Below are 24,062 nucleotides of genomic sequence, written 5' to 3'. Positions count from 1 at the left end.
TACCGTATACATTGTTTTATTATTATTAAAATGTGCAGGTTGGTGCAAAATTACTTTAAGTTACTAAAAATACATCAGAAATCGACTTGGATGCGCTCAGATGAATGTGGATAAAGAAGAGTTATCCAGCCATAAAAATCTATTGAAACGCTACCACATTGTTTTTGCACAGCCAATAAATCAGTCAATTCTCTAGAATTAGACGTACACTCAATCGGCCAATTAATCACCACACACACACAGATCCATATATTTATTCATGTCCTCTGACAGACATGACCCGCATGTGGCAAACCTGAGATACACTGATCTATAGCCATTTCATATATCCTACTCTCCTATGTAGTATCTCATGCCGATTCAGGCCGCACATGACTCCAGAACAACAAAAAATGTTGAATATAGTGCCTTAGGAAAAGGAAAGCTTCGGCAAAAAGAAAGAGGATATTGATAAGTCAAAAAAGAGACAGAGAGCGAGAGGAAGAGGCTGACACTTACTTGGACAAAGACATGCAAGAAGTGCCAAACCAGGATCATGCAGATCACCAATGTTTCCTATACAAGTATTGAGATGCAGATCCCACTTTCACAGCTCATAATGGGGGCTGTCAGCAGCGTGTGTGCAAGTGGGCGAGGATGTTCATGCGGGGGAGATTCTCACACATCTGCTAACCTGCCTCTCTAACGGGGTGCAAATGGGCCTCCTTTGTCCGGCCTGCGGACCTTGCCGGAATGACCTGTCACGTTCGACGAGGACTTCAGCTTCACATGAAAACGGGAAGATTCTCACAGAGATACCGGGATGTTTTCTTAAACATGCATGCCTAATGTAAATGTAGGAAGTAGAGAAAAAAATAAACTATTTAGCATTCCAATAGAGGGCTTTTGTGTTAATGGTTTATTACTTTACTTAAGGCCACGTTTACACGTAGCCGGGTATTTACAAAAACGGATATTTTCCCCTCTACGTTTTCAAAAATATCCTCGTTTACGCGGACCCGCATGAAAACGCTGTTAACGTCATGCCAGCCAATCAGAATCCTGGAAAAACATCAACAAATGACACGTGTAACTTCCAGTTAAGGCTGATTTATGGTACCGCGTTACACCAACGCAGAGCTTACGGCGTAAGGTACGCGGCGACGCACACCGTACGGCACGCATCGCCGCGTACCTTACGCCGTAGGCTCTGCGTCAATTTAACGCGGGACCATAATTCAGGCTTTACTTCCAAGACGGAACGAGAGTCTGAGAGAATTTAAAACAGGTAAAATAAAAGAAAATATTGACGGTGGCCAAACTAATTGTAAACACAGGTCGCACTCATGATGCTGCTGGTGACGTTTCTGTCGCATAATGTGACGTAAATCTCAGTTTTCCTCCGTTTTCTCTGTTTAGACGCAAACGTGAAAACAGAGTTTTTGAAAATCTCCACTTTGGCCGGAGTTTTCAGAAATTATCGTTTTTGGGGGCTTTGACCTCCGTTTTCGTGTAAACGAACGGCCAAAACGCATGAAAACGCCTCCGTTTTTGCCCCCTGTAAACGGGGCCTGAGAGTCAGTCTGTTGCACGTATTTCTCTGATGAAGTCCAATTTTAAACAATCCGGATTTACCTTTGGGGCAACACTATGACACTGTTAATGTCTATAATTAGCCAATCTTTTGCATACAAATAAGTTGCATGATCCGTCAGGGGTGGGGGGTAAAATGGTATTAAGCGTTCTCCTGAAACCCAGATATGTCCAAAGCTGTGTTTAACTGAGCAGCTGACCTGCCAGAACTCAGCTGAAATGATTTAAACTAGACCCTTTCTGACTTAGTTGTTGGGGGATGGGGTTTATCGTAGGGAGGTGAGGGGGGGGGGGCAATATGGGGTCACACACACACACAGGAGGAGAACTGAGAGGGGAGGGGACCGCTTTTTCTTCTCTGCGGGCTTTAGGAGAGAGAAAAGAAGGAAGCCAGAGCGAGGCAGAGGAGAGATGGATGATGATGGGGGAGGGACCGCGGCCAGAGCGCTGCTCATTGGTAGGCTGCGCTCCTCGCACTCCATGGATTGACTTAGCACGGGTCGAATTACACCATTTGCCGTGCGTTAGTTTGTTTTTCTCCCTGCCAGGAGAAGTTGATTTCTCTGCGACGCGCGAGATATTTCTTTTTGGATTACAGCGACGCGCAAAAAGGATACAAAAACAAATCCATACAGATGAGGTGAGTTTCTTGCAGCCAGCGTGGATTCACTTTGTTGCGTCTTTATGTTCAGTGAAAGTCGAGAGGAAAACTAGAGGGAAGTCTTTACTGGGAAACAAAATATTTTTTTTCCCCTGACCACGTCGCTATGCTGCTCTGCAAAACTGATGCTTACAGGACAAACATAGTACAAGTCCGCATTGTTTTTACATAGATTATGCTTAACTCTAAGAGCAATATTCTTTCATTTCTATGAGAGCTCTCTTCAGCTTGAAAGCGTCTTTCCCATTTCTTATAAATTAAAAAACTCAGCTCTTCACGTGTGAGTCGTTCAAACAGGCGTAAAGCTTTATTAAATTGACTTCTATTCTCTTGTTATAACAAATCAAAGTGATGTGCTAATTGTCTGTCAAGATAAACAAACACAGAGAGGAGTTTTGTTTAAATCTTATCTTTTTTTTCTACCCTGGCGCAAAGGCGATATCTCCCAGCCCTGGTGCGCCCTCTCTCATTATAAATCAATGGTTGTGCAAGTTAAGGCTGATTTATGGTTCTGCGTTACACCAACGCAGAGCCTACGGCGTAACGGTGCGCGTCGCCGAGTAGCGTACGCCGTCGATTTAACGCAAAACCATAAATCAGGCGTCAGAGAGGCGTAGTAAAGACAGGCAGCGCAGCGTTAATGTTTATGTCTTACTGCCCCCCCCTCCCGGTTTCCAAAGTTAATGGTAGTGGAAGGGGCTGGTGTGTTCGGTGTGTGAGGGAGGGAGCTTTAAAGATCACTCACCACAGCGCAAGGGGGCCCGGGGACCGAGTGGAGGCTCCTGCGGACCTGAAATCTCTGAAATCTCCGCTCAACTGGATAAAACCGCGGAGGGGCGTCCGGATGGAGCTCCAAATAACAGGGATATTATTACACGTTTGGGTTTTTCTCGCACATGGATTATCACGGGAATTATTGCATTCAGTCGGACTGCCCGGTCCATGCGTGATTTAAGGTAGGTGTCCTGTGTGAAATCTCCCAGTTATTATTACGATGTAACTCAGTGTGTTACAGCAGCTGAGAAGGGGACCGTGCTACTTTAACATGATCTCTACACGGCTCCAGTAAAATGTGGATTTTACTGTAATTAAAAAAATGATAATTATAATAGAAACCGAGAGATGATGCAGACCGCTTCATACCTGATTTTTTTTCCAACACTTTAAATATCAGACGCACCCATATTTGATTAGTTATCCTTATTTTAGTGGTGTTGAATAATTCACGGAAGTATTTTCTGTAATTTCTCCTATACAGAACTTTAAATGAAGGTGACCTGACAGTAAGTGTACGGATGCGTAAACATAGCAGGCTGTTAAACAATAGTATAGGGCGGACAGTTCACACGGGGGTTGTTTTCTCTTCTTTAACTCCCGATTTCATTTTATTTATTCATTTATCTTTTAAAATGAAGCCCTTTCCCGATTTCTTTTCGATATCCGTAAATTGGACAATAACACAAGTGTTGGAGCAGAGCTCGGATAGGAGCCCGCCCTGCATGAATGAAGTGCTGCCTCATCGGTGTCGTCGCTCCACCGCTGTCCCCCGCGTCTTTGTTGTCTTTTACGCCGGAATTATGGTTCTGCGTTAAATCGACGCAGTAGGGTTACGGCGTACGGTGCGCGTCGCCGCGTACCTTACGCCGTAGGCTCTGCGTTGGTGTAACGCGGAACCATAAATCAGGTTTTAGAGGAGTCCTACACGTTGACTGAAGGGGTAGGAAAACATTTAACACGGACGAAACTTGAATGGCTTTATGCTCCCCCGTGCACAATGCCATCATTTAGAGCTCGAGCTGGAGGAGATCTGCATGTAAAACTTTGACACAGAATAAAGAAATATGTAGATAACTGAATTAACAAAAAAAAAAAATCAAAATGAATAATATTTGGACCCAAAAAGGTTTAAAAAATGGCTTATTGTTATTATTAAACAATGATGAGAGTTGTTAATTTTCTCTCATAATTCTGTTTGTTTTAGATGATGATGTTATGCCTCAGTGCTTTGTTCAAAGATAAATGTACTTGTGAACATCTCCCTGGAAATCTGAATTGTCTGAGCTGCAGAGACGCGAAAATTGAAAACTCAATATTGGCAGGTAAACCACACTATGGTCAGCTCAAACATCCGAACGAGCCCTATAAAGGTTTCCTTTTGACAGCACAGCTGGCTGGTGCATCCCACGTCGCCTCACTGGCCACGGGGTCAGAACTCAGTGACCAGAACGACCACCGTTAACCCCCCACTACAGCCGGCCGTAACCCCGGAACAGCCATCATTAAACCCTACAGTGATCAGTGTTAATGCTTTACAGCCCTCTGGTTTGCCTAAACTGCTTGGCTTGGTTGGAGTGATAAAAGTTGGACACTGTGTGCAACATTTGGAGCCAGCTTGTTTATTTACTTTGCCTTTGTTCCCTCAGAAGTCCCTTTTCGGAGCCTCGTAAAACAGCTTTACCAAGCATGGGTCCACCGATCGGGGGGGTGGGGCTCTATTGTGTTGAGTTGCCCAAAGCTCCTTTTGTTTCTTGGTCACACCTGCAGCTCAAAGCTTTTGCGCTCTATTATAGCAGATCAGCAGAGAAAAGCCTTCCTCCCATTTCTCCCGTTTCATTCCTGTGCTATAAGGTAGACAAGAAAATGAGGGTAGCATGGTTTAGGGTGACACAACCTTCACTGTCTGCCAAATCTCTAAATCAACAAGTCTAACCAAGCCCCTTAGAAGTCGTCCTTACATAAATAGCACGCAATTAGGGATACTGCTTATTATTCAGGTGGGAAGGGGAATAGTTATCATTTCTGGGTCTGTGTGGTAGCTGCTGTGATCATCTGGCTGACTCACTTTCAGACGTGGCTGCATCTGGATTAATTTCTCAGATCCACATAACAGAGCCGTGACAACTGTGTTACAGAAAGCACGATTTGCACACCAAGTGTGGGGACTGAAATCCGTGAAACTGAACTCCTGGGTGATCTGATCTCCTATGTTGCTGGGTTTACAGCTCAGCATGGCGCAAGGTGACAACCCATGTTTGCCTCAAGCTGCAGCAGCCAATTGTTCTGTTGGGATTAAATCCACCCATCACATCCAAACATGGTTCACGAAACCTCACGCACCACTTTGTTTGCCACACTTTATCCCCAAGTCCTCCCAATAGGACTTCCCTGCAAAAACAAGTCCATCCAGTGGAGGAGAGGTTTTTGGCTTACATGCCAATTTAAGCACAGCTAAAGAGGAGTGAAGTGTTAATCTGCCGTTTTAAGCTTGGAACATTAAAGCTTGAGCTGTAACTACCAGAATTTGGCTACAGACCTCTACACCCACCATCAGCAGAAATAGAAATCCACCAGATCCCCCTCAGCCCCTCCCCTGCCTGTGTTTAAACACCATGGGTCAGAGCCAACAACATCAGCAGTGAAAGTGCGTGGTTGTAGGACGCTGAAAAGCCTATAATAACAGAGCTTCAGTGAGCCAAGGCTGAATGGCACTGCCTTGCGTGACAAGCCCAGCGTCTTTAGACTTGTTGAGGCCTATATGTGCATGCATCCACATACACATACACACACACACACACACACTGGAGGGTAGGGACCAGAGAGTGCAAAAGAATAGACGACAGGAAACACAGCTGGGATCACAAGAGATTGAGAAGTAATTTTAGATCACTGACCCTTGGATGTCTTCTGTTTCTCTTTTACATTAATGGCTTTTTTTTTCTTTCGGTGGAAAATCCATGCCTCTGCTGCACAGTCGCTGACATGCAAGGAATTATGGGGGATTGAAGGTGAGCCTCTGAATCTTCTTTGAGGGTTTTCTCCTGAACTGCTCAGTGACGGAAATTGGTAGCAAAAAGTGGTGTTTTTAAAGAGGCGATGCAGAGAAGGACCGTAAATCCTCACAAAAGAAATGATTTACCCGCATATGCAACCCAGTTCGGGCTTTAAGTGCAGCCCGCAGCTTGCAGGATAGCCGTATACAGTGGAGCTGCAGAGTGGGGTTTATTTACATTTCATAGGCCCCTCTGTTTCTTTGTTTTTTTTCTGTTGTTGAGTATTAGGTATCTATTCTCGTCCCAGGCTTCTCCATGAAACACAGCAATTTATTGCTGGGGTTTTAAAATAGCACTCTTCTTGATGTAAGAGCACCCAAACCAGGTAGTAAAAAATAACCGCGATGCTTTTAAAGAACACCACCGACTCTCTTTTCAGAGGAGCCTTATCATTCATCATCTAGAGTACGTTCCTGACAGGTGCTCTGGTTAGGCCCCGGAGCCTGTGTGCACGGATCTGCACACTGTTTGTACCCCAACATTCATTTGTGTTTAGAGTTTCTGATCCAGCATAATTAGTGAAAGAACATAAGAAGAGGGAACAACCTTCAGGCCCTCATAATCTTCCCATTTTGTCAAGACATTAAACCCCTAATTTAACTACTAGGCAGTCTAATGGAGCTGAAGCGTCGTCTCATCCAGGCCTGGTATTACTCAGTCCTAATGACAGTGCTCTTTCAAAAGACTCACTATCACTCGGAGTACTGAATAGCGATTATTACACATTTTCGATGGCTGAAAGGCATTATTTCCTTTTATCATTACTAGCTCTTGGAAAATAATCAGCATGTTTTTAAAAACGTAACCTGCATGTGACAGCAGACTGAGATTCTGACAGACAAGGTCTAATTGGCTACTTGACAGAGGGCGTGCGTTGTAATTAGTTTACCAAAACAACCGTGTGTGGCACGGTTAATGTAGTTTAAAAATATTTCAGAGGTGCAGTGCTTTTTAAAGAAAAGGTGCAGTTGGCGCAAGATGAAATGTTCAGATGTAGATTTATAAAGTATTGACATCGCTACGGGGCTACAAAAGCCCGCAGACCGTCCTTCCTGGTTGCTGATCAGCCATGTTTCCTGTGTGGATCAATCAAAGTGCTAATGGCTTGGCAGGGCGGGCTCACAGACGGCACTGGAGCAGGTGTGCTTTAGGGCTAATTGAAAAATGAGTCAATACTTTGTGTGTGAGTGTGTTTGTCTGGCCACACACACACACACACACACACACACACACACACACACACACACACCAGTCTTTGCATTATCCCGTTTGAAAGAGCGATTATGTGCAACGTTTTGTGTGTGTGTGTGTGTGTGTGTGTGTGTGTGTGTGTGTGTGTGTGTGTGTGTGTGTGTGTGTGTGTGTGCGCGCATCCCAGTGTGCTCCCAGCTAATCCATTCCTCTGCCTGTGTGACATCTCCCAGTAAATTGTTTGTATCCGTTCAAGCTTTGCTTGCATGAATAATTTGTTTGCCTTATAAATATATAAATGTACACTGGTCATTAATATGCACAGACACAGGCTGTCTGTAAAGTTCTCCTTCACTCAGTAACATAGGTGCTAAACCCCCAGCAACTCCCACGGTGAGTTATTGCCAGTGAAGCTGTCGGTGCGTCATGTCCGCAATTAGACGCCGTACAAACCGTTGTCCACAAAATCACTTCAGTCTTTAAACCAATGTACACAAGCGGGATGCCGTGATACAAATACGAGCGAATCACTGAGCTGCAATAAAGAGCAGCGACTCCGTGGAAAGGCTGGAGCTACGCCAGCCAACAGAGCGCTGATAGAAGTGTGCTAAGGTCAGAGCAGAGGCTCCACTGCTCATGGTGATGAAGTTGTGCTGATTAGTGTTGATCCTGGCCCAGTAAAACCAATCAGAGCACAGATGTACAGGGACAGCAGGCCTGCCACGCTCCTAACAGGGAGGACTTCCGCCGCATCCAACACACACCGAGACGCCCCACCGGTCAGTTGGCTGACCTTCCCTGAGACAGCAGATGCAGCAAGAGGCAGAGGGGAAACGCCAGGCACTGCCACTGAGAGCCCAGTCATCAATAAATCAAAGCGGATGTTATGTGTGCATCGCCGCATTATTGTTAAACTGTCTTCTCTTTAACACAGACTTTGGATTTGGCTCATGGGATTATCCTTAACCGCAGCGTGGTTGATATACCATGACATTTCATTCTTTTTCTTACAAGCCGAACAATAAAAGCATGCATTTTGCGTGTGCTGTGTGTCTCCAGGTAACATCTCCACCAGTGTGAAACAGGAAGTGTTGTCTGTGAGCAGCCATGGGCCAGAGAGCTGCGCTTCTGCTCACTGAGCTTCTGCTGCTGTTGCTGACAGCCTCGCGCACTCTCCTCGCAGTCAGCTTCCCAGAGGACACCGTGCCCCTCGATGTCATTGATGCGCACTGTGAGTACAAATGCAAATGATCGCAAACAGCTATCTTTTACACATTTTACACTTTCCAGTTATTCTTACCCTTAAAATTAAGACAAAAAGCCTGCAGCCCTCTCCTTTGTGTGGTGTCAGCAGTTCAGGCACCAACATGCTATATTCATACTCATAAGGGCAACCTGCTGGATGGTTAGTCGGAGCGATAAGTGGATTTCATTTTCATTTCTTTGATGTACCGGGACAACGAGATGTGCTGACTTCAGCAGCTAATATCTAATACACACGAATAACCCAGTGGCACACGTTTACTGTAGAGCATGCACTACCATACGATGGCTGTACTGTTCCCTTTTCTGCAAAAGTAAGTATGATGCACATGTTGTTGCTTAATTAATTGTATGTTTAATTAACATAATCAAGTTAAGTGAAGCAACAGCTGAGACAGCTTTATAGGGCTAGATTTATTGTTGTTTTTTTTTGTATTTCTTCTCGTTAAAGGGAAACATGCCCTTTTTCAAAAGTTGACACCGTTTCCTGAAGACTTAATATAATGATTTTGTTTTGGTCAAATACTTCAGGGATACGTTACTAAAGCCCTCTTCAGCTCTGTTCACAGCAGCCGGTTTAAGGGGGTGGAAATAGTATTCTAATGCCACACCCCATCCCCCTATTCTGTGACGAGTGCCCCTTAACGTCAGTGTTACACTTCTCCATCACCCATTTCAGCAGTTCAGCTGTTGCTATTCGATATTAAAGATGGGGAAGCTGGATCATTATTTTTTGATTTGTGATGTCACAATGCCCACTCAATCTGAACAAACCATCGAATGACTATTGTCTGACTTGTATGGCCACAAATAAAGTGTAAAAAAATGTTACGTGGGTAGTCACTTCAGACACCCAAATGTATGCATTTAAGCACACAAACACACAAACAACATTTTCTGGCACCCGTCCCCTTTAATGGTATGTTCATGTGTGTGATGTCCCTACAGTTTCACGGAGATACCCCGTGTTCAGAGGCAGGCCCTCTGGCAACGAGTCCCAACATCGCCTTGACTTTCAGCTGATGACCAAGATACAGGACACACTGTTCATCGCTGGCAGGTAAATTTCACAGACACACACACACACGCACCCACACACACACACACACACACAGTTTCTGTCTCCATCTGTCGTCTTTCTCGTTCACTCATCCCCCATCCCAATATACTCCATCACTCTTTGGCAGGTAAACAGAGGCATAAGGGTGAAAAAAAGCTCTTAGTGTTATTGGATCTGTGGCTTCTAGGCCTGCTTCTGATGTATATGGCCAGTATCGATCCAGTAAGGGCGTCTATCATGCAGACCTGATGCGCTGTCAGGGATTTCTTGGCATCTTTACATGTCTTTTTGGTATTTATGGGCAGTGGGATTAATCTGGCTGCTAGCAATAATATTGTAGCAGGAAATCACTTGGACATCGACAGTATAAAACTCGCTCCCCCGGTGCCGCTGCAAACACCCCTGCATGTATCTTTGTTGTCAGCTAGAATCTGCTCTTGTCTGAAAATGAAGCACATGCTTGTCCTTTAATGGTTAATCAAATTCAGATATGCATGACTTATACTGAACCCTCAATGTGTCAAAACGACAGAAAGTTATTGGTTAACGCAAAGATAGTTAACTGTTAACCAGACCCCCTAAAGGAAGTGCAGTTCATTAAATATTCTCTTATGGTTAAAAAAAACAAAGCAATTTAACCGAACAATAAAATACAGAGATAAAGTATCAGGACTATGTTCCTAGCTGCGCTCCTCACTGAGCTGTGTATTTTGTTGTTGTCTGTCCACAGAGATCAGGTGTACCTTGTCAGTCTGAGAGAATCCTACAGGAATGAGATCATTCCTTACCGGGTAAGATTCCCATCACAAGCTGCTCTCTAAATCCATAAACACTAAAAGGGTTCCATAGGGGGGAGAAAAGAGAGAGTTATTCATCACAAACGGGGCAGGTTGTAAAATGAGAGAGTGGAAAAGGGGAAGTCTGTGTGAGTGAGGGTCTGTTTTTTTGTTTGACAATGTGTCTAATGGTTTGGGTGTTTTTTACAGAAGTTAACATGGCGATCGGGCCAACTTGACAGAGACATGTGTGCTGTAAAGGGAAAACACAGAGTACGTATAAAACACGACCACACGTGCAGAAATACAGGAAAGCTTTCTGCCTCTCAAAACATTATCTCACGTTGTGTTTCTGCAAAACATTATCTCACGTTGTGTTTCTGCCTCCAGGATGAGTGCCACAACTTCATCAAAGTGCTGGTCCCCAGGAATGACGACCTGGTGTTTATCTGTGGTACCAATAGCTTTAACCCCATGTGCAGATACTACAGGGTCAGTATCCATATTTACAGGGCAAGCCTCATATGTGCAACTCAGAGAAAAACTGAATATCTGCTGAAATGTAAATCCCAACTTGGGTCAAAGACCCTTCATTCCAGTATCTTTGGAAATACATTTGGCTGGAGGCATTTGACTGATTTATGCTGGTGCTTCAGTGTGGGTATGTTCTCGCTGTGACTCTTGACAAACCACCTCTAACGTGTGGGTGATTGTTTTTGTTCCCTTCAGCTGGATAACCTCGAGTTTGATGGGGAAGAGATCAGTGGTCTGGCACGGTGCCCATTTGACTCCAAGCAAACCAACGTTGCCCTGTTTGCTGGTACGGGTCAAACACACACCTGCCCACACGCATAGTTAGTCTTTCCGAGGAAGAACTAATGTGTTCCTACTTATGCACTCATTATCACCTCTGCGTCTTTGCCACAGTAAAACTGGGCCTGCAGCAATAACAGCTCAGCCAATTAAACCTTATGAAAGATGAGAAAGAAAGCATCCAAGAGTACTGTACCCTTGATTTTTGTAACTCTGCTTCATCTTTTTTTCCCTCTTTCTCAGAAGGGAAGTTGTATTCTGCAACTGTAGCCGACTTCCAGGCCAGTGATTCTGTCATCTACCGTAGTATGGGTGACGGATCAGCTTTAAGAACCATAAGATATGACTCCAAATGGCTAAAAGGTAAGCAAATGCCTCTTAGACTTCATCTTTGCTTCCCTCTCTTCTTCTACATGTGTCTACCTGCCAAAAAAATGGAATGCCCACAGTGTGTTAGCCTGTATGTACGTGCCTGTCAGAGCTCTTTCTGGAGTGATAGAGAGCTCTCCTGCCATGCCGAACTCCATGGGAATATGGCCTGTTCTCTCCCAGGCAATCTAGGTCACCCCTGTCATATACTGCCTTGTACAAATCTCTGAAATATTCAACATGCACGGTGGTGACAGTGCAGAAATACACTTCAACTCTCTGCGCCCGTCTCTCCCTCAGAACCTCATTTCCTGCATGCAGCGGAGTATGGGAATTACGTCTACTTTTTCTACCGAGAGATTGCAGTGGAGCACAGCAATCTGGGAAAGGTAAGACAGTGCACATGAGGTTTGGGTAGCATTATATATTCCTCACAAACAATGTAAACAGAAGAATAAAAAACAAAAGAAAAGAAACGAAGCCTGCAGCTCCCTTGTTGCACGTGTTTCAGCCAAAACTGGGGCCATTCAGGCGAAAGTTGTAAATCACATCAGGATCAAGGACAGGTTTTTAAAAAGTGTCTTCTGGGAATGTCCTGTTAATGTTAAAGATTTACACAATGAGGAAATATGTCTTACACATTTTGCACATGCCTCTCACTCCCACATTTGCTCATGTAAAGGAAATAAGGATGTTCCCCCGTAAGGGCATCCTCACGGTTGACCATGCCTCATCCTGGGCTGGTTGCACCAGCATCCTCCATCAGCTACCAGCTGATAAATATTTCAACCCTACTAATGCCGGGGTGACACCTGGCCTCTGATGGAGGTTTGCAGCGGTAAATTATTAAAACGTCTCAGCCAACTGCTTCGTGTACCTCATTTATGCTCGGTGTCTCGGTAATATGTGCAATCAAACAGACTTTCCTGCTGTCCCGTCTCAAGTCACTCAGCACCATTTGATGTTTTCTTTTTTATGTGTCAGTGAGGGTGAACAATCTCCTCGAGCACTAAGTTAAATATGAGCGCGTTTATTTGTTAAGTCCTCTGTGCTGCATTGCAACAGGATGGAGTTATTCATTATTCAGAATGTTGAAGTGTTTTTAGTGACACTCGCTGAGATGACTTCCTCCCATCTCAGTCTTCTCTCCATCCTCTGCTCCCCCACAGGTTGTGTATTCCCGCGTGGCCCGAATCTGTAAAAATGACATCGGCGGCTCGCAGCGGGTGCTGGAGAAGCACTGGACTTCTTTTGTGAAAGCGAGGCTGAACTGCTCTGTGCCGGGCGAGTCATTCTTCTACTTCGATGTGCTGCAGTCCATCACCGACATCATCGACATCAACGGCGTTCCCTCGGTGGTGGGCGTGTTCACCACGCAGATGAACAGGTGAGCCAGAGCTGCAGTTAGCCGATGAAGCCGGTGTTGAATAGGCATGGGACGATATGAAAATTTCATATCACGATATTAGTGGACAAAAATATCACGATTACGATATTATCACGATATTAGCGTGTCGCTTATAAAATTCTTAAAATGCAAGGAAAAACACCGTGGATCCACTGGTTCCTTCAGAACATTTATTCTCAAATCATTCTCAACACAGTGACACTTGAGGTAGAGAACAAATAGTGTACTGTAAATGTTATGCATTACAAAGTGTAAACTATAGTACCGTTACCGGTACTTATTTGAACTTTCTTTTTTTGTAAGAAAATACTTCCCCTGAGAGTCGAAAGAAATAAGTGACAAATAGAAATAAAGTGACAAAGTAGAGCCAAATGCACACTGATTGTATTACTCTCTGAAACTTTAACAGTGGCTGGCTGCCTGCTACTTAGTACGGCTCTCTGGAAAAATAATAAAATAAAGGCACTGCTCTGTAGTATACAAAACAAAAGCTGCATGGCCAACACAAAGATTGAGTGAAAATAAAGTGCCACAGTAGTCAAATGCACATGGATTGTACTACTCTCTGAAAAAATATTAAATAAATAATAATAATAAATAATATTAATAAAATACATGAAAAAAATAACACTGGCTTCTACCTGGCTGGTAGCCTTGTGTGACCAAAAAAAAAAATTGGCGATAATTACAGTACCCCACGATAACGTTATCGCGGCCGTTTTTTATCGCGATATACGATAATATCGTATATCGCCCCATGCCTAGTGTTGAATGCAGAAATGTAACCATACGTTTCTCTCTCCTCAGTATCCCAGGGTCTGCTGCCTGTGCCTTCTCCATGGCGGATATAGAGAAAGTATTCTTGGGCCGGTTCAAAGAGCAGAAGACGCCCGACTCTGTGTGGACTCCGTTTCCGGAAGAGAAGCTGCCTAAACCTCGGTAAGACGTGATCTCGTCTCCTCCTCAAAAATGCTGCCATAACTGGAATCCTTTTGCCATCCCAAGCAAAAGTGGAGCATTTATGAATACATTTCACATGTTAAACCTGCAACAGGATGAGGGCGGTATGAAAATGCGGCTGAGCGCGGCACCTCTACGGGCAGCAGGTGTTTAACTCAGCAGCCGTTAAGCGTCTGTCATTTTTCTCCCTCTCTCTCTGCCCAGGTTAAACCCAGTGAAATCAAATCTTTTCCACTAGTAGGGGACCAGGTTATTAGCTGTGACCCAGCACACACAGTCACCATCTGCTGATGATTAAATAATTAATTTGGCATAATTAAGAGTGTTGAATATTTAACCTGTTTACAGTCAGCACATATATCTGTAGCCTTGCCCTGTGTCCAAAACACAAAGTCCGCGAAGCACATAATCACCCGAGTGAATCATTGATGGATCATGCATATGTATATTTTATGTTTCCAGCTGAGGCCTTTTTGTGATCCTAATAAGCACCTGCTACTCTCCCCCACCCTCTGACTGCACTTTTCCATCCATTTCATTGCAGGTTATTATCACTCCCTGGTGTGTGATAGTGCAGATTGATCTTTGACCTGCTGTCCTCTGTGTGTGTGTGTGCGCTCTATCCTAGACCCGGGAGCTGTGCCGGTCACGGTCCAGCTGCGTCCTTTAAGAGCTCCATTGAGTTCCCGGATGACACCCTGCAGTTCATCAAGTCCCACCCACTGATGGACACAGCTGTGCCGTCCATCGGGGACGAGCCTTGGTTCACCAAGACGCGAGTCCGGTAAATACACAGGGAACTCTGGATCTGCCTCGATTCCAATCCTTTTTACTGACCCCAAAAGAAAAGCGGGGATATTTAAATTTAAGAAAACCTTTATTTTATACACAAGTGAATCTAAAAATACACTCACCGGCCACTTGATTAGGTATACCTAGAACACTCACCCCTTTTTCAAATTCATTAGATTTTTCGTCAGTGTGGCGCTTAGGTGATTTTTTTTTTTTCTAACGTATTGTGCATAAAATGTACGTTTATACGTTTTGCTTATAAATGCATTCAGTTTTTAATTAACATTTTAACAGTGTCCCAACCTTTTGAAATTGGGGTTGTGAATGTGTCAAATCATACTGTTGCAAAAGTGTTTGAAGATATGAAATAAAATGTGATAAATAAAAAAGAGCAGTTAAACAATATTACGTGTTTCTGAAAGGTTCTGGTGCACTTTAAATGAACCTTTCGGACACGTTCAGGTATCAGACATAGGTTTACTGGTCCGTAGTAGGCATGTGTTCAGACTTAAAACTGTTAAATGAATATATCGGTCAGTAGACGGAGCACATTCATGTCCTCGTCATCATGGATAATACCCAGTAACACATCTCTGTGCTGTTTCTGAAGCTACAGGCTAACAGCACTGGCTGTGGACAATGAAGCAGGACCGCACAAGAACTACACGGTGGTGTTCATCGGGGCCGAGTCGGGGATCGTTCTCAAGGTTTTGGCCAAAACCTCCTCTGAGTTCCTGAACGACAGCTTGCTCCTGGAGGAAATAGACGTCTTCAACAAGGCCAAGTAGGGAGACATTCGCCTTTTACTTGGTTCCTGTCTGACTTTCTTCTCCATTTCTCTTCCTCTTCTGTCTTCTGGTTCAAGAAGCAGCCACTCTTCAGCTTCCTGGCACAAATAGAAGTGTCTGCTGCCTCTCTGTTTATGCACAGTATGACCTCTTGGTTTTTTTTGCTTTGTTTTTGGGCAATTATTTGTGAAAGCGAGTGTGCCCTCTGCTTTGTGTCAGAGGTTAAAATCCTGTGAAACTGTAAGAGAAAGCTTTACGTGACTCCTTCACCTAACAAGTGATTAAATCTACGGAAACTGAAATGGTAGACAGTCTTATCTGACCGACCCTGATTAGGTTTCTCTCTTCCTTTTCCAGGTGCCTGTCTACCCGTGAGGACGACAAGCGTGTCCTCTCGCTGCATGTGGACAAAGACGCACACAGCCTTTATGTCGCCTTTTCAAGCTGTGTCATCCGTGTTCCCCTGAGTCGCTGTGAAAGGCATTCTTCCTGCCACAAGTAAGTGGAGCGCTGCTGCCTGCGTGGAAGGTTATGTTGTCGGTCAGAGGTTTGCGCCTGCACGGTTTTCTTTTTTTTCTGGTATATGTCAAGTACAATAACTTCACAACTTGTGGTTTTTTGGTTAATGTTCACCCTGGTCACACGATTAAAGATTAAACCTGGTGTTCTTGTGTCTGCGTGGTGCCAGGTCCTGCATCGCGTCAAGGGATCCGTACTGCGGCTGGAAGACTCACGGAGCTTGTGAGAGGATACAACCGGGTGTTTTGTGAGTTCAAATGCAAGCTTCAGTATTAACTACATGTTATTGGCAAGAAAAGAAATTCCCCAAAATTTGTAGCAGCCTATTGATTATCCAGATTCAGCTCACGATCAATCTCAAGACATGTCAAAGTCAATGTCACTACACAGATTGAGGAAGAAAAAGCAAAACAAGAAACATAAGATATACCGGTAATAATAATAATAATAATAATAAGTCTCGGATTTAGGATGACAACTTTCTGAATTTCAATAAGCTAATGGCAGAAGGAGAAAAAAAAAGATTTGGAGCATTAATTAGTTCTCTTCAGAAGTTCCTGATGAAGACGTCCTGTAGGCGTCACCATGAACTCAGACAGAAAGTGATCTGGTTGACTGGTAATGTTCCTTGACTTCTTTGCCATCAGATTTTGGCAGCGTGAGCACTAGTCTGCTTGTCTGGCTCCAGTAATCCCGGAGCAAACATTTACAATGCACCGCAGGTTATTGATGTTCTTAATACATAATCTACTGAACGAGCAGATAAAAGAATAACAAAAGACCTCGAATAAACATACAATAAAAGTAAGGGGTAACCTTTCCTGGTCTAAATCGAGTTCAGATTCCTCAACAAACTTGATTGACATTAGACTGTTAATATCAAAGCTTGAAAAGTTTGCAATAAAAAAAAAAAAAAACTGTTCCAAGATATTTGTAGGACCCCACAATATGGACATCTCCAGTAACTGAACACTAGATTAACATCTAAGTCTGTCTCCTCTTTCTGTTTTTAGGGCTGGATATGAGCAAGACGTTGAATTTGGAAACACTGCCCACCTCGGCGACTGCCAGGGTATGAATCCCATGTCCACCAGCTACCTGAGACAAACCCACACAGTTTGCACACACATTTACAGACGTTTTATGTAAATTAAACCAAACCCCATCCTCACACAGACACATACCACGAGCCTGCACACTCACACCAGTTGCCTCTCCAGTAACTCGTCCCGACATGAGTCTATGTTCAGTATTAACACACATCTACATACACGACATGGCTACTCATAACTAATGCTGCCTGTGAGGCAAAACATGGACATGTACGGTTACCGGGCATGTTCAGCTGCTACGAAAACATACCAGTCTTAAAATATATGTAATGGGCAGAAGGGTTGCCTCTGCTAATTTTTCTTACGTAGACATTTCCCTTCATGTGTATCAGCTGAACATGACCCAGGCTGAACCTCCGTTTTGATCAGAACCAGAGGGCCTTCATGGCAAAATGATACTGCTAGCGAGTGCTGTATCTCTATATTGTTAAACCAGCTGCACTCTTACTATCTCTTAGGGTTTTATTAATTATTTTTCTTTATTTTTTTATTTTTTATTTCTGAATTCCCTTATAATGATTTCTTGTCCTTTTAATTCTTTTAGCATTTTTGGGCACTACTTCAGCGCCAGATTACAAATCATTTGGCGACCCTACCTCTGGTTAGTTTGATCTTTTACTCAAATGGTTTTATTTCCTTGAGTTCAGCATTTCCAGCACTTTCTTTCAACCTCTGCTACCATTCATCTTTTCTACCCAACACCTCCCGAATGCTAATGCTTCATTTTCATCATCACAAACCACGCAGGCACCAGGCAACTTTGGTGCTGTATCAGAGCCACTTTCCTGATCTGTCCTCCCCTCATGCATGCCCATCCACCTTCCCCTGGCATCTTTACTGTTGTGTACCAACTCTCTCTGAACACTGGTATCCGCTTTTTTCCCTCTTTTCTCCAAAGAAGATACAAAAATACTGTAATAGCCTGTAAATGTGAAAACATTATCTTTAAAACTGTGATATGGTTTATTCTTTCTTTGCTGCACACACTCTGCTCATGCCTACTAACTGGGATGATAACAGTATGCTTTACACCCATTTGCACAGTTTGTTAACCGTTTGTTTGTCACCACAGACATGGAGTTTTCATCTGCGCCCGTCACTGTCCAGCCCAGTGGGCCCATACACCCCCCAGTACTCATACCCACTCAGAACCCCAGCCCTGAGCCTGCTCCAAAGCTCTACGGCTCAGGCTTTGTGCAGCAGGATGACCCAGCCACGTCTCATTCTTTAGACTCTATCCCAGGGGGGCAAGAGGGTAAGGCCCACAGGGAGGCAGCCAGCACGCTGCGGCGAGTCTGAGCTGGCAAAACTAGATTTCTATTAGCTAACATAGATTTCTAATTTAGACTATTTAGCATGCAGATCTTTTCCAATCCGTTACTATACTTATGCTTTGAAGTAACCCACTTTCTTTCCTTTCTTACTTTTTGTTTTAAATAATTAATTTTCTGTTGTGTAATGTAGCGTGCACACACACAATGGATATATTTTTGGACATTTTCAAAAGAGCGTGAAAGAACAAACAGCTAGACCCCCCCGCCAAAACATAAACAAGCCATAAAACCGATAACAGTCCCGGCCAAATATCACAGAGAAGATAAGCAAACATGGAGACATTTTTGTCCTTATTCAGTCAAATAAAATATTTTTTTTAAATCTTCTCTGATGGATCCCTAATATTGTACACCCTAAACTGAGAATACAATTGCCAGCTACTTCATTAGGTACACCTTCACACCATGCTAGAACTGAATAAGAGGGGTGCACTCGTGCAACTCTGAACAAGTTTAGCGGACACACCTGAGACTTGAGAGGAAACGAGCGACATATTAACGCGTGCAAGACCAGCTGAAGAGTGTGCAGCCAAAGCATGATACTTGGGACATAATTTGCATAACAGTAAAAATAATGAGAACATTTTTAAAAACTTTCACGTGTTAAGTTGAGCAGGACCAAAATGCAGGAGACAGGCAACAGGAGTTTCAGGGTTGCTGCAGATGTTTCATAACAGTTTCATGATGCAAACCTATCATGCGAACAGGTGACAGTAGGGAAAGACTGAACTAATTGTTATGTTCAAGAAAACAGATATAGTTAATTTGGGCCTTGTCACATGGCAGTTTGTTCTGCTGGAAGTAACCATCAGATTATGAGTCCACTGTGTTTATGAATTGATAGATATGGTCAGTTACTCCAGTCAAGTAGACTGTCAAATTTTAAATGTTAAATGTTAAACTGCAGTGCAAATGACCCAGATAGCTTAAACATCTGAAGGTCTGCAAGCCGATGAAATCAGAGCATAGGGCAGATGGCAAACACCAAATTCTGGAAAACCACTCTGCTAGGCCGTCTCTACTCCTCAGTAGTTCAAGTTCAGTCTCAGCTCCTTAACTAAGAAACTTTAAACCAATTTCTCTTATTTTCCCCATTTTCATTCCTGAGGTCTACAGCGGAAGTAAAGTCATATTTTATTTATATAAATTAAAAGCTTTATCTCACTCGATATTAAACTTTTGATGCTTCAAGTCAATTTTATTCCCACATATTACAGTTATGTACTACTTCAAAAATCTGGTCAATGATTAGTTAATGTATGCGTAAGTTAGATAAAGTATGACGCTGATCAACTTATGATCAAATATTCCTCATGTGTCCCTTAGAATACTAGTGATAATAATGATACTTAATTTTGTTGTAATTATATAATGTGAAGTTACATTTTCACTAAACTTGGACTCATTGTTCTTACAATATTTCTTTGATTCTTTTTTTTGATTATTTCTGTCTTTCCTACTATTTTGTTATTTTTAAACTAGCTCTAGTGATCCTGGCTGGTAGATCATTGACTGGGCCTGTTGTGCCACATCAGTGTTGTGGCTGCACGGTGGATGACTAACTCTTTCAATGTCTGTGGTTACTAACAACCTCACATAGAGCTGCAACCATCTGGACACTTACACTGCAAACACTGCTTTTCTGTCCTCCGACCAGTTTCCTGCTGGTGGATCTCTTGTGTGAAAACATTGATTTGACTCACTATCTCAGATAAGACTGCACTCCTTGCCCATTGGTACTGGAAGCATGTCATGCCGTCCTCTGGAACATGGGTTAAGACAAACCTTTTAACTCTTTCCTGTTTAACTAACATAGTAGTGCTTCCTATAAATGGTGAAATGGATTTGGGTACATAACATCGTCCACCAATTTTCACCATATTTCTCCTTCATCTGTCTTTAGACTAATTAATTTGTTAGTGGTTACCTTATATGCGGGAGGTATAAAAGCAGAAACTTATGCATGGTTGTGATCACACATAAACATGCACATTTCTGCTGCAGGGATATTAAGACGTACGAATTATTTGTCAATTCATATCTTTACTCATTGCTTTGTAGGTATGTGGGATAACCATACAAGTGATACCAACCAGATGGTCCACATGAACATCCTCATCACTTGCGTCTTTGCTGCTTTTCTCATGGGTGCCCTACTGGCTGGTCTGATTGTGTTCTGCTATCGTGACTCTGTCCTGCGCAAACCCAGACGTGTCCACAAAGACGCAGAGTCCGCACCATCCTGCTCTGACTCCATTGGGAGTTTTGTCAAGCTCAACGGTCTTTTTGACAGCCCTGTCAAGGTATTGTAATAAAAAAATGCAACGCTCCAATGCTACATCATGTGTGGAGAAGTGTAACTGAACAAGGTGTGAACCAGTATATGATTATTCTCTTGATTGTATTCTTTCTTTCTGTTTTTAGGAATACCAGACAAACATTGATGCTCCTAAGCTGTACACCAATCTGCTCAGCAATGGCAAAGACTTGAATACACCCAATGGTGACACAACAACCATGATCCTACGGGATGGGTGTCAGCCCCCAGAGCTGGCTGCCCTACCCACACCTGAGTCTACCCCTGTGCTTCAGCAGAAGGGCCTACAGCCCATCAAGAACCAGTGGGAGAGGGCTCACGGGAAGGCCAGTGGGCCTCATAAGGAATCAAACTCATCAGCAAAGAGTCCACAGTTCCTTCCCTCTTCCTCTGCTCCTGGTAACTCAAATCCCCACCACCCTAGCCTCGCCCTAGGACACTCCCATATCCCTAGTGCTGTTGTCTTGCCCAACGCTACACATGACCAACCTAACCTTGATAACGGAGATGAGACTCTACCACATTCTTCTGAAAAAAAGCTGAAGAACACAGATTCTAAGGGAAGTAGGAAAGAGCAAAAGAGGTCTGTGGATGCGAGGAATACCCTAAATGACCTTTTAAAACATCTCAATGACTCTGTGGCCAACCCCAGCGCCATTCTCCAAGAGGGATCGGGGCCTCGGCCAAGGCCACAGCTCACACTGGAGCCTATGGACGAACTGACTGAAGTACCCCCCAAGGTCCCCAGTCGTGAGGCTTCCTTGTACTCACCTTCCTCCTCCCTGCCAAGGCACAGCCCCACCAAGAGGGTTGATGTGCCCATGCCCAGCGCCCCCACTACACCAACAGGAAGCCTGAGCATGGGAGGAACCCTGGAAAGGCAAAGAGGGGGGTACCAACTCCACCGGAGTGCCTCTCACAGGCACTCTTTATCCACCTCACCTAATGGGGTGACCATGGGGGTTTCTGTATCCCGCCAACAAAGTATGAACAGAGGGGGTTACATGCCCCCAACACCCCCCTCCAGACTTGATTCCCACGGTGCAGTCATGGCGCCAGGGATGCACTCACCACACCCATCATCTGTGTCCCGTCAGGGCAGCTACAGTGGGCATGGCTCACTCCCGCGCACAGGGCTTAAACGGACCCCATCGATAAAGCCAGATGTGCCCCCTAAACCCAATGGATTTTCTCAGCAACAGACTCCACAAATGCGGGTGGTCAACAAATACAGTTATTAGAATGACATGGACAATTCTGAGTGAGCTCTTGGCCTGTGGAGCTTTGCAGCCTGAGGGTTTGGAGGGTGTGGATGACGATAAGCCCTCATGTGTGTTTGTGTATCAACTTGAGGTGTGTTAACCCTTTAAATTATATGCACATTCACTAACACTTAAAAGGGAAAACCACATGTGTGGCCAAAGATGCTCATTGGGGCTCCCTGTGACCCCATATCCCTCCCTGGGCCTGAAAGCTACAGGATATGAACAGCAGACAGTGGTGGATCTGCTGCTCATCATTGTGTCTGGACTTGGGTGTTACCCATTTCCAGATTAGGTATGAGGTTTCGGACACCAGCAAGCTGCTACGCATGTGGTACCAGGTCCAAAAAAGTGGAATACTTGAAGAGTGGGTCTGAGTTGTTCCTGCCCCTGAGCACTGTCTTCCCACAAATGTGAACTCAACAGAGAAGATAGATAGACCATGCCTTTGGTAGTGAGATGGTGGATGGGCAGAAGATCAGTAATCGTTGTGTGTGTGTGTTGCTTTAGATGCATATGAACAGGAACAACTAACTAAAGCATCAAGCGAAGAGAAAGCGAGTCTATATGAATGTGTTTGGATGTGTGCTGGGTGACTGGAAAACAAATATTTGTAAAAGCAGCACACAAATTAGGCCTTCTAGAGTGGTGCCACTTCAGAGAAAGCACCTTAAGACCTGTTGAAGACCTAAGTCACTGTCCTTCATTTCAACCATATTGTCTACTTTTTATCTTGATTGAAGCCTCGTGAACCAACCCTGAACTTCATTTTCACGTCACTTTTCTGATGGTAATTAGGTCAGGCTATTATGAAGTTGGTTATTCTTGGTGCATACTGAAACAGGGACAAAGTAATTCACTGGGAAATTTGACTTGACATTTGCTGCTATTGGTTTTAGACATAGGTGTGTGTTTGAGGTTTTTTTTTTCTCCCTAAACCACGCTCATCTGCTCGAGTGTGTAAGTATGTGTGTTATATTGTAAACAGAGGCCAGGAAGTTAAAGCAAACAAAATGCGCATTTGGAACTGATTTGTAGGTAAAATACTTCTATCCATGACTAAAAAGCTTACCCCACCGTCCACTGCTCAAGTAGCAGTTGTATTAAGAAACTGTTCATCTCAGTCTATAAACAATTTAATTTTGTTTAAGCTTATTTAAAGCATTTACCATGCAACACTAAAGCAAAACCAATGGTATATCCCATTCTGATGACAAAGACATTTCCGTACACTTCTATTTCTAATAGTCTCCTAGTAGAAGAACTAGAGTTTCCCCTCCTGCATTAACCCTATTAATGATATACTGAACTGACCCTAGAAACATTTATGGGTGTAACATCTTTGTTATCTGTTCTGCAGCCTGTGTTCCCTTTCCAGCTTCCCTGCAAGTGGCCAGTGTACAATCAACTCAACATTTACCAATGTGTTCAAACGAGTCATGCTGGGAATGACAAGATCCTGTATATACTTAAATACTATAAATAAGGAGTATAAATATTTTTAGGCAAGTGAACCTGAATCTGTGCATTGTGTGCCTTATTCACAAAATGAACCAGTATAGTAAATAATAACGGCAATGTCAATTGGTCCACTCTATGTTCTTGTCATGTTCTGTAAACAATTTTTATACAAGTAATTTGAAATTGAGTGAGATTTGTGTTGGAAGATCACTACCTAAGTCATTCTACCTGGGAATGCCAGTACCAACACAGACATTTAAAGAAAAAAAAATAAAAACCTATTGAGGCATGAATAAATCATTCTTTTACTGCCGGTGATGAAAAGAATAGTGTTTTTCCACTACATAGTGGTGCCATGCAGTGAATGTATTTTCTTGACCATGGGATGTAGGGTGGTCAGACCTTGCACTGTGGATCGGTCGGCTCAACACAGCACATCTTGCCAACAGCCAGTGTATTAACACAGTGTTCACGCAACAGCCGTGTCTTGGCGTGGCCGAGTGCGGTGCAGAATCTGCAATTCCCCAGAATTGCAGTTACAGGAATTGTTTCTATTGGCCAGAAGGGACGACCA

The 24,062-nt window shown here is 43.7% G+C and overlaps 1 protein-coding gene across 6 annotated transcripts; it reads left to right on the top strand.

The window, feature by feature from the left end:
- The first annotated feature begins 2,081 nt into the window (after nt 1-2,081).
- sema6dl (sema domain, transmembrane domain (TM), and cytoplasmic domain, (semaphorin) 6D, like) lies at nt 2,082-23,730 on the top strand. 6 transcript variants are annotated; one of them, XM_061740153.1, is made up of 20 exons: nt 2,082-2,212; nt 8,314-8,485; nt 9,466-9,577; nt 10,308-10,368; nt 10,564-10,626; nt 10,744-10,845; nt 11,083-11,173; nt 11,410-11,529; nt 11,836-11,924; nt 12,705-12,922; nt 13,751-13,882; nt 14,532-14,687; nt 15,306-15,479; nt 15,841-15,981; nt 16,172-16,249; nt 17,016-17,074; nt 17,659-17,715; nt 18,187-18,369; nt 20,510-20,751; nt 20,873-23,730. In XM_061740153.1, the coding sequence occupies exons 2-20, from the start codon at nt 8,362-8,364 to the stop codon at nt 22,004-22,006; spliced, it is 3,336 nt and encodes a 1,111-aa protein (XP_061596137.1). In that variant the 5' UTR covers nt 2,082-2,212; nt 8,314-8,361; the 3' UTR covers nt 22,007-23,730. The 6 variants fall into 6 exon arrangements, with proteins under 6 accessions (XP_061596137.1, XP_061596128.1, XP_061596153.1 ...); XM_061740144.1 differs by lacking the exon at nt 2,082-2,212 and adding an exon at nt 2,992-3,189; XM_061740161.1 differs by lacking the exon at nt 2,082-2,212 and adding an exon at nt 6,000-6,018.
- The last annotated feature ends 332 nt before the right edge of the window (nt 23,731-24,062 follow it).

The sequence above is a fragment of the Cololabis saira genome, chromosome 2, assembly GCF_033807715.1.
Source record: "Cololabis saira isolate AMF1-May2022 chromosome 2, fColSai1.1, whole genome shotgun sequence".
NCBI lineage: Eukaryota > Metazoa > Chordata > Actinopteri > Beloniformes > Belonidae > Cololabis > Cololabis saira.
Note: the sequence above shows the minus strand (reverse complement) of the source record. Positions and strands in the feature narration are given on the sequence as shown.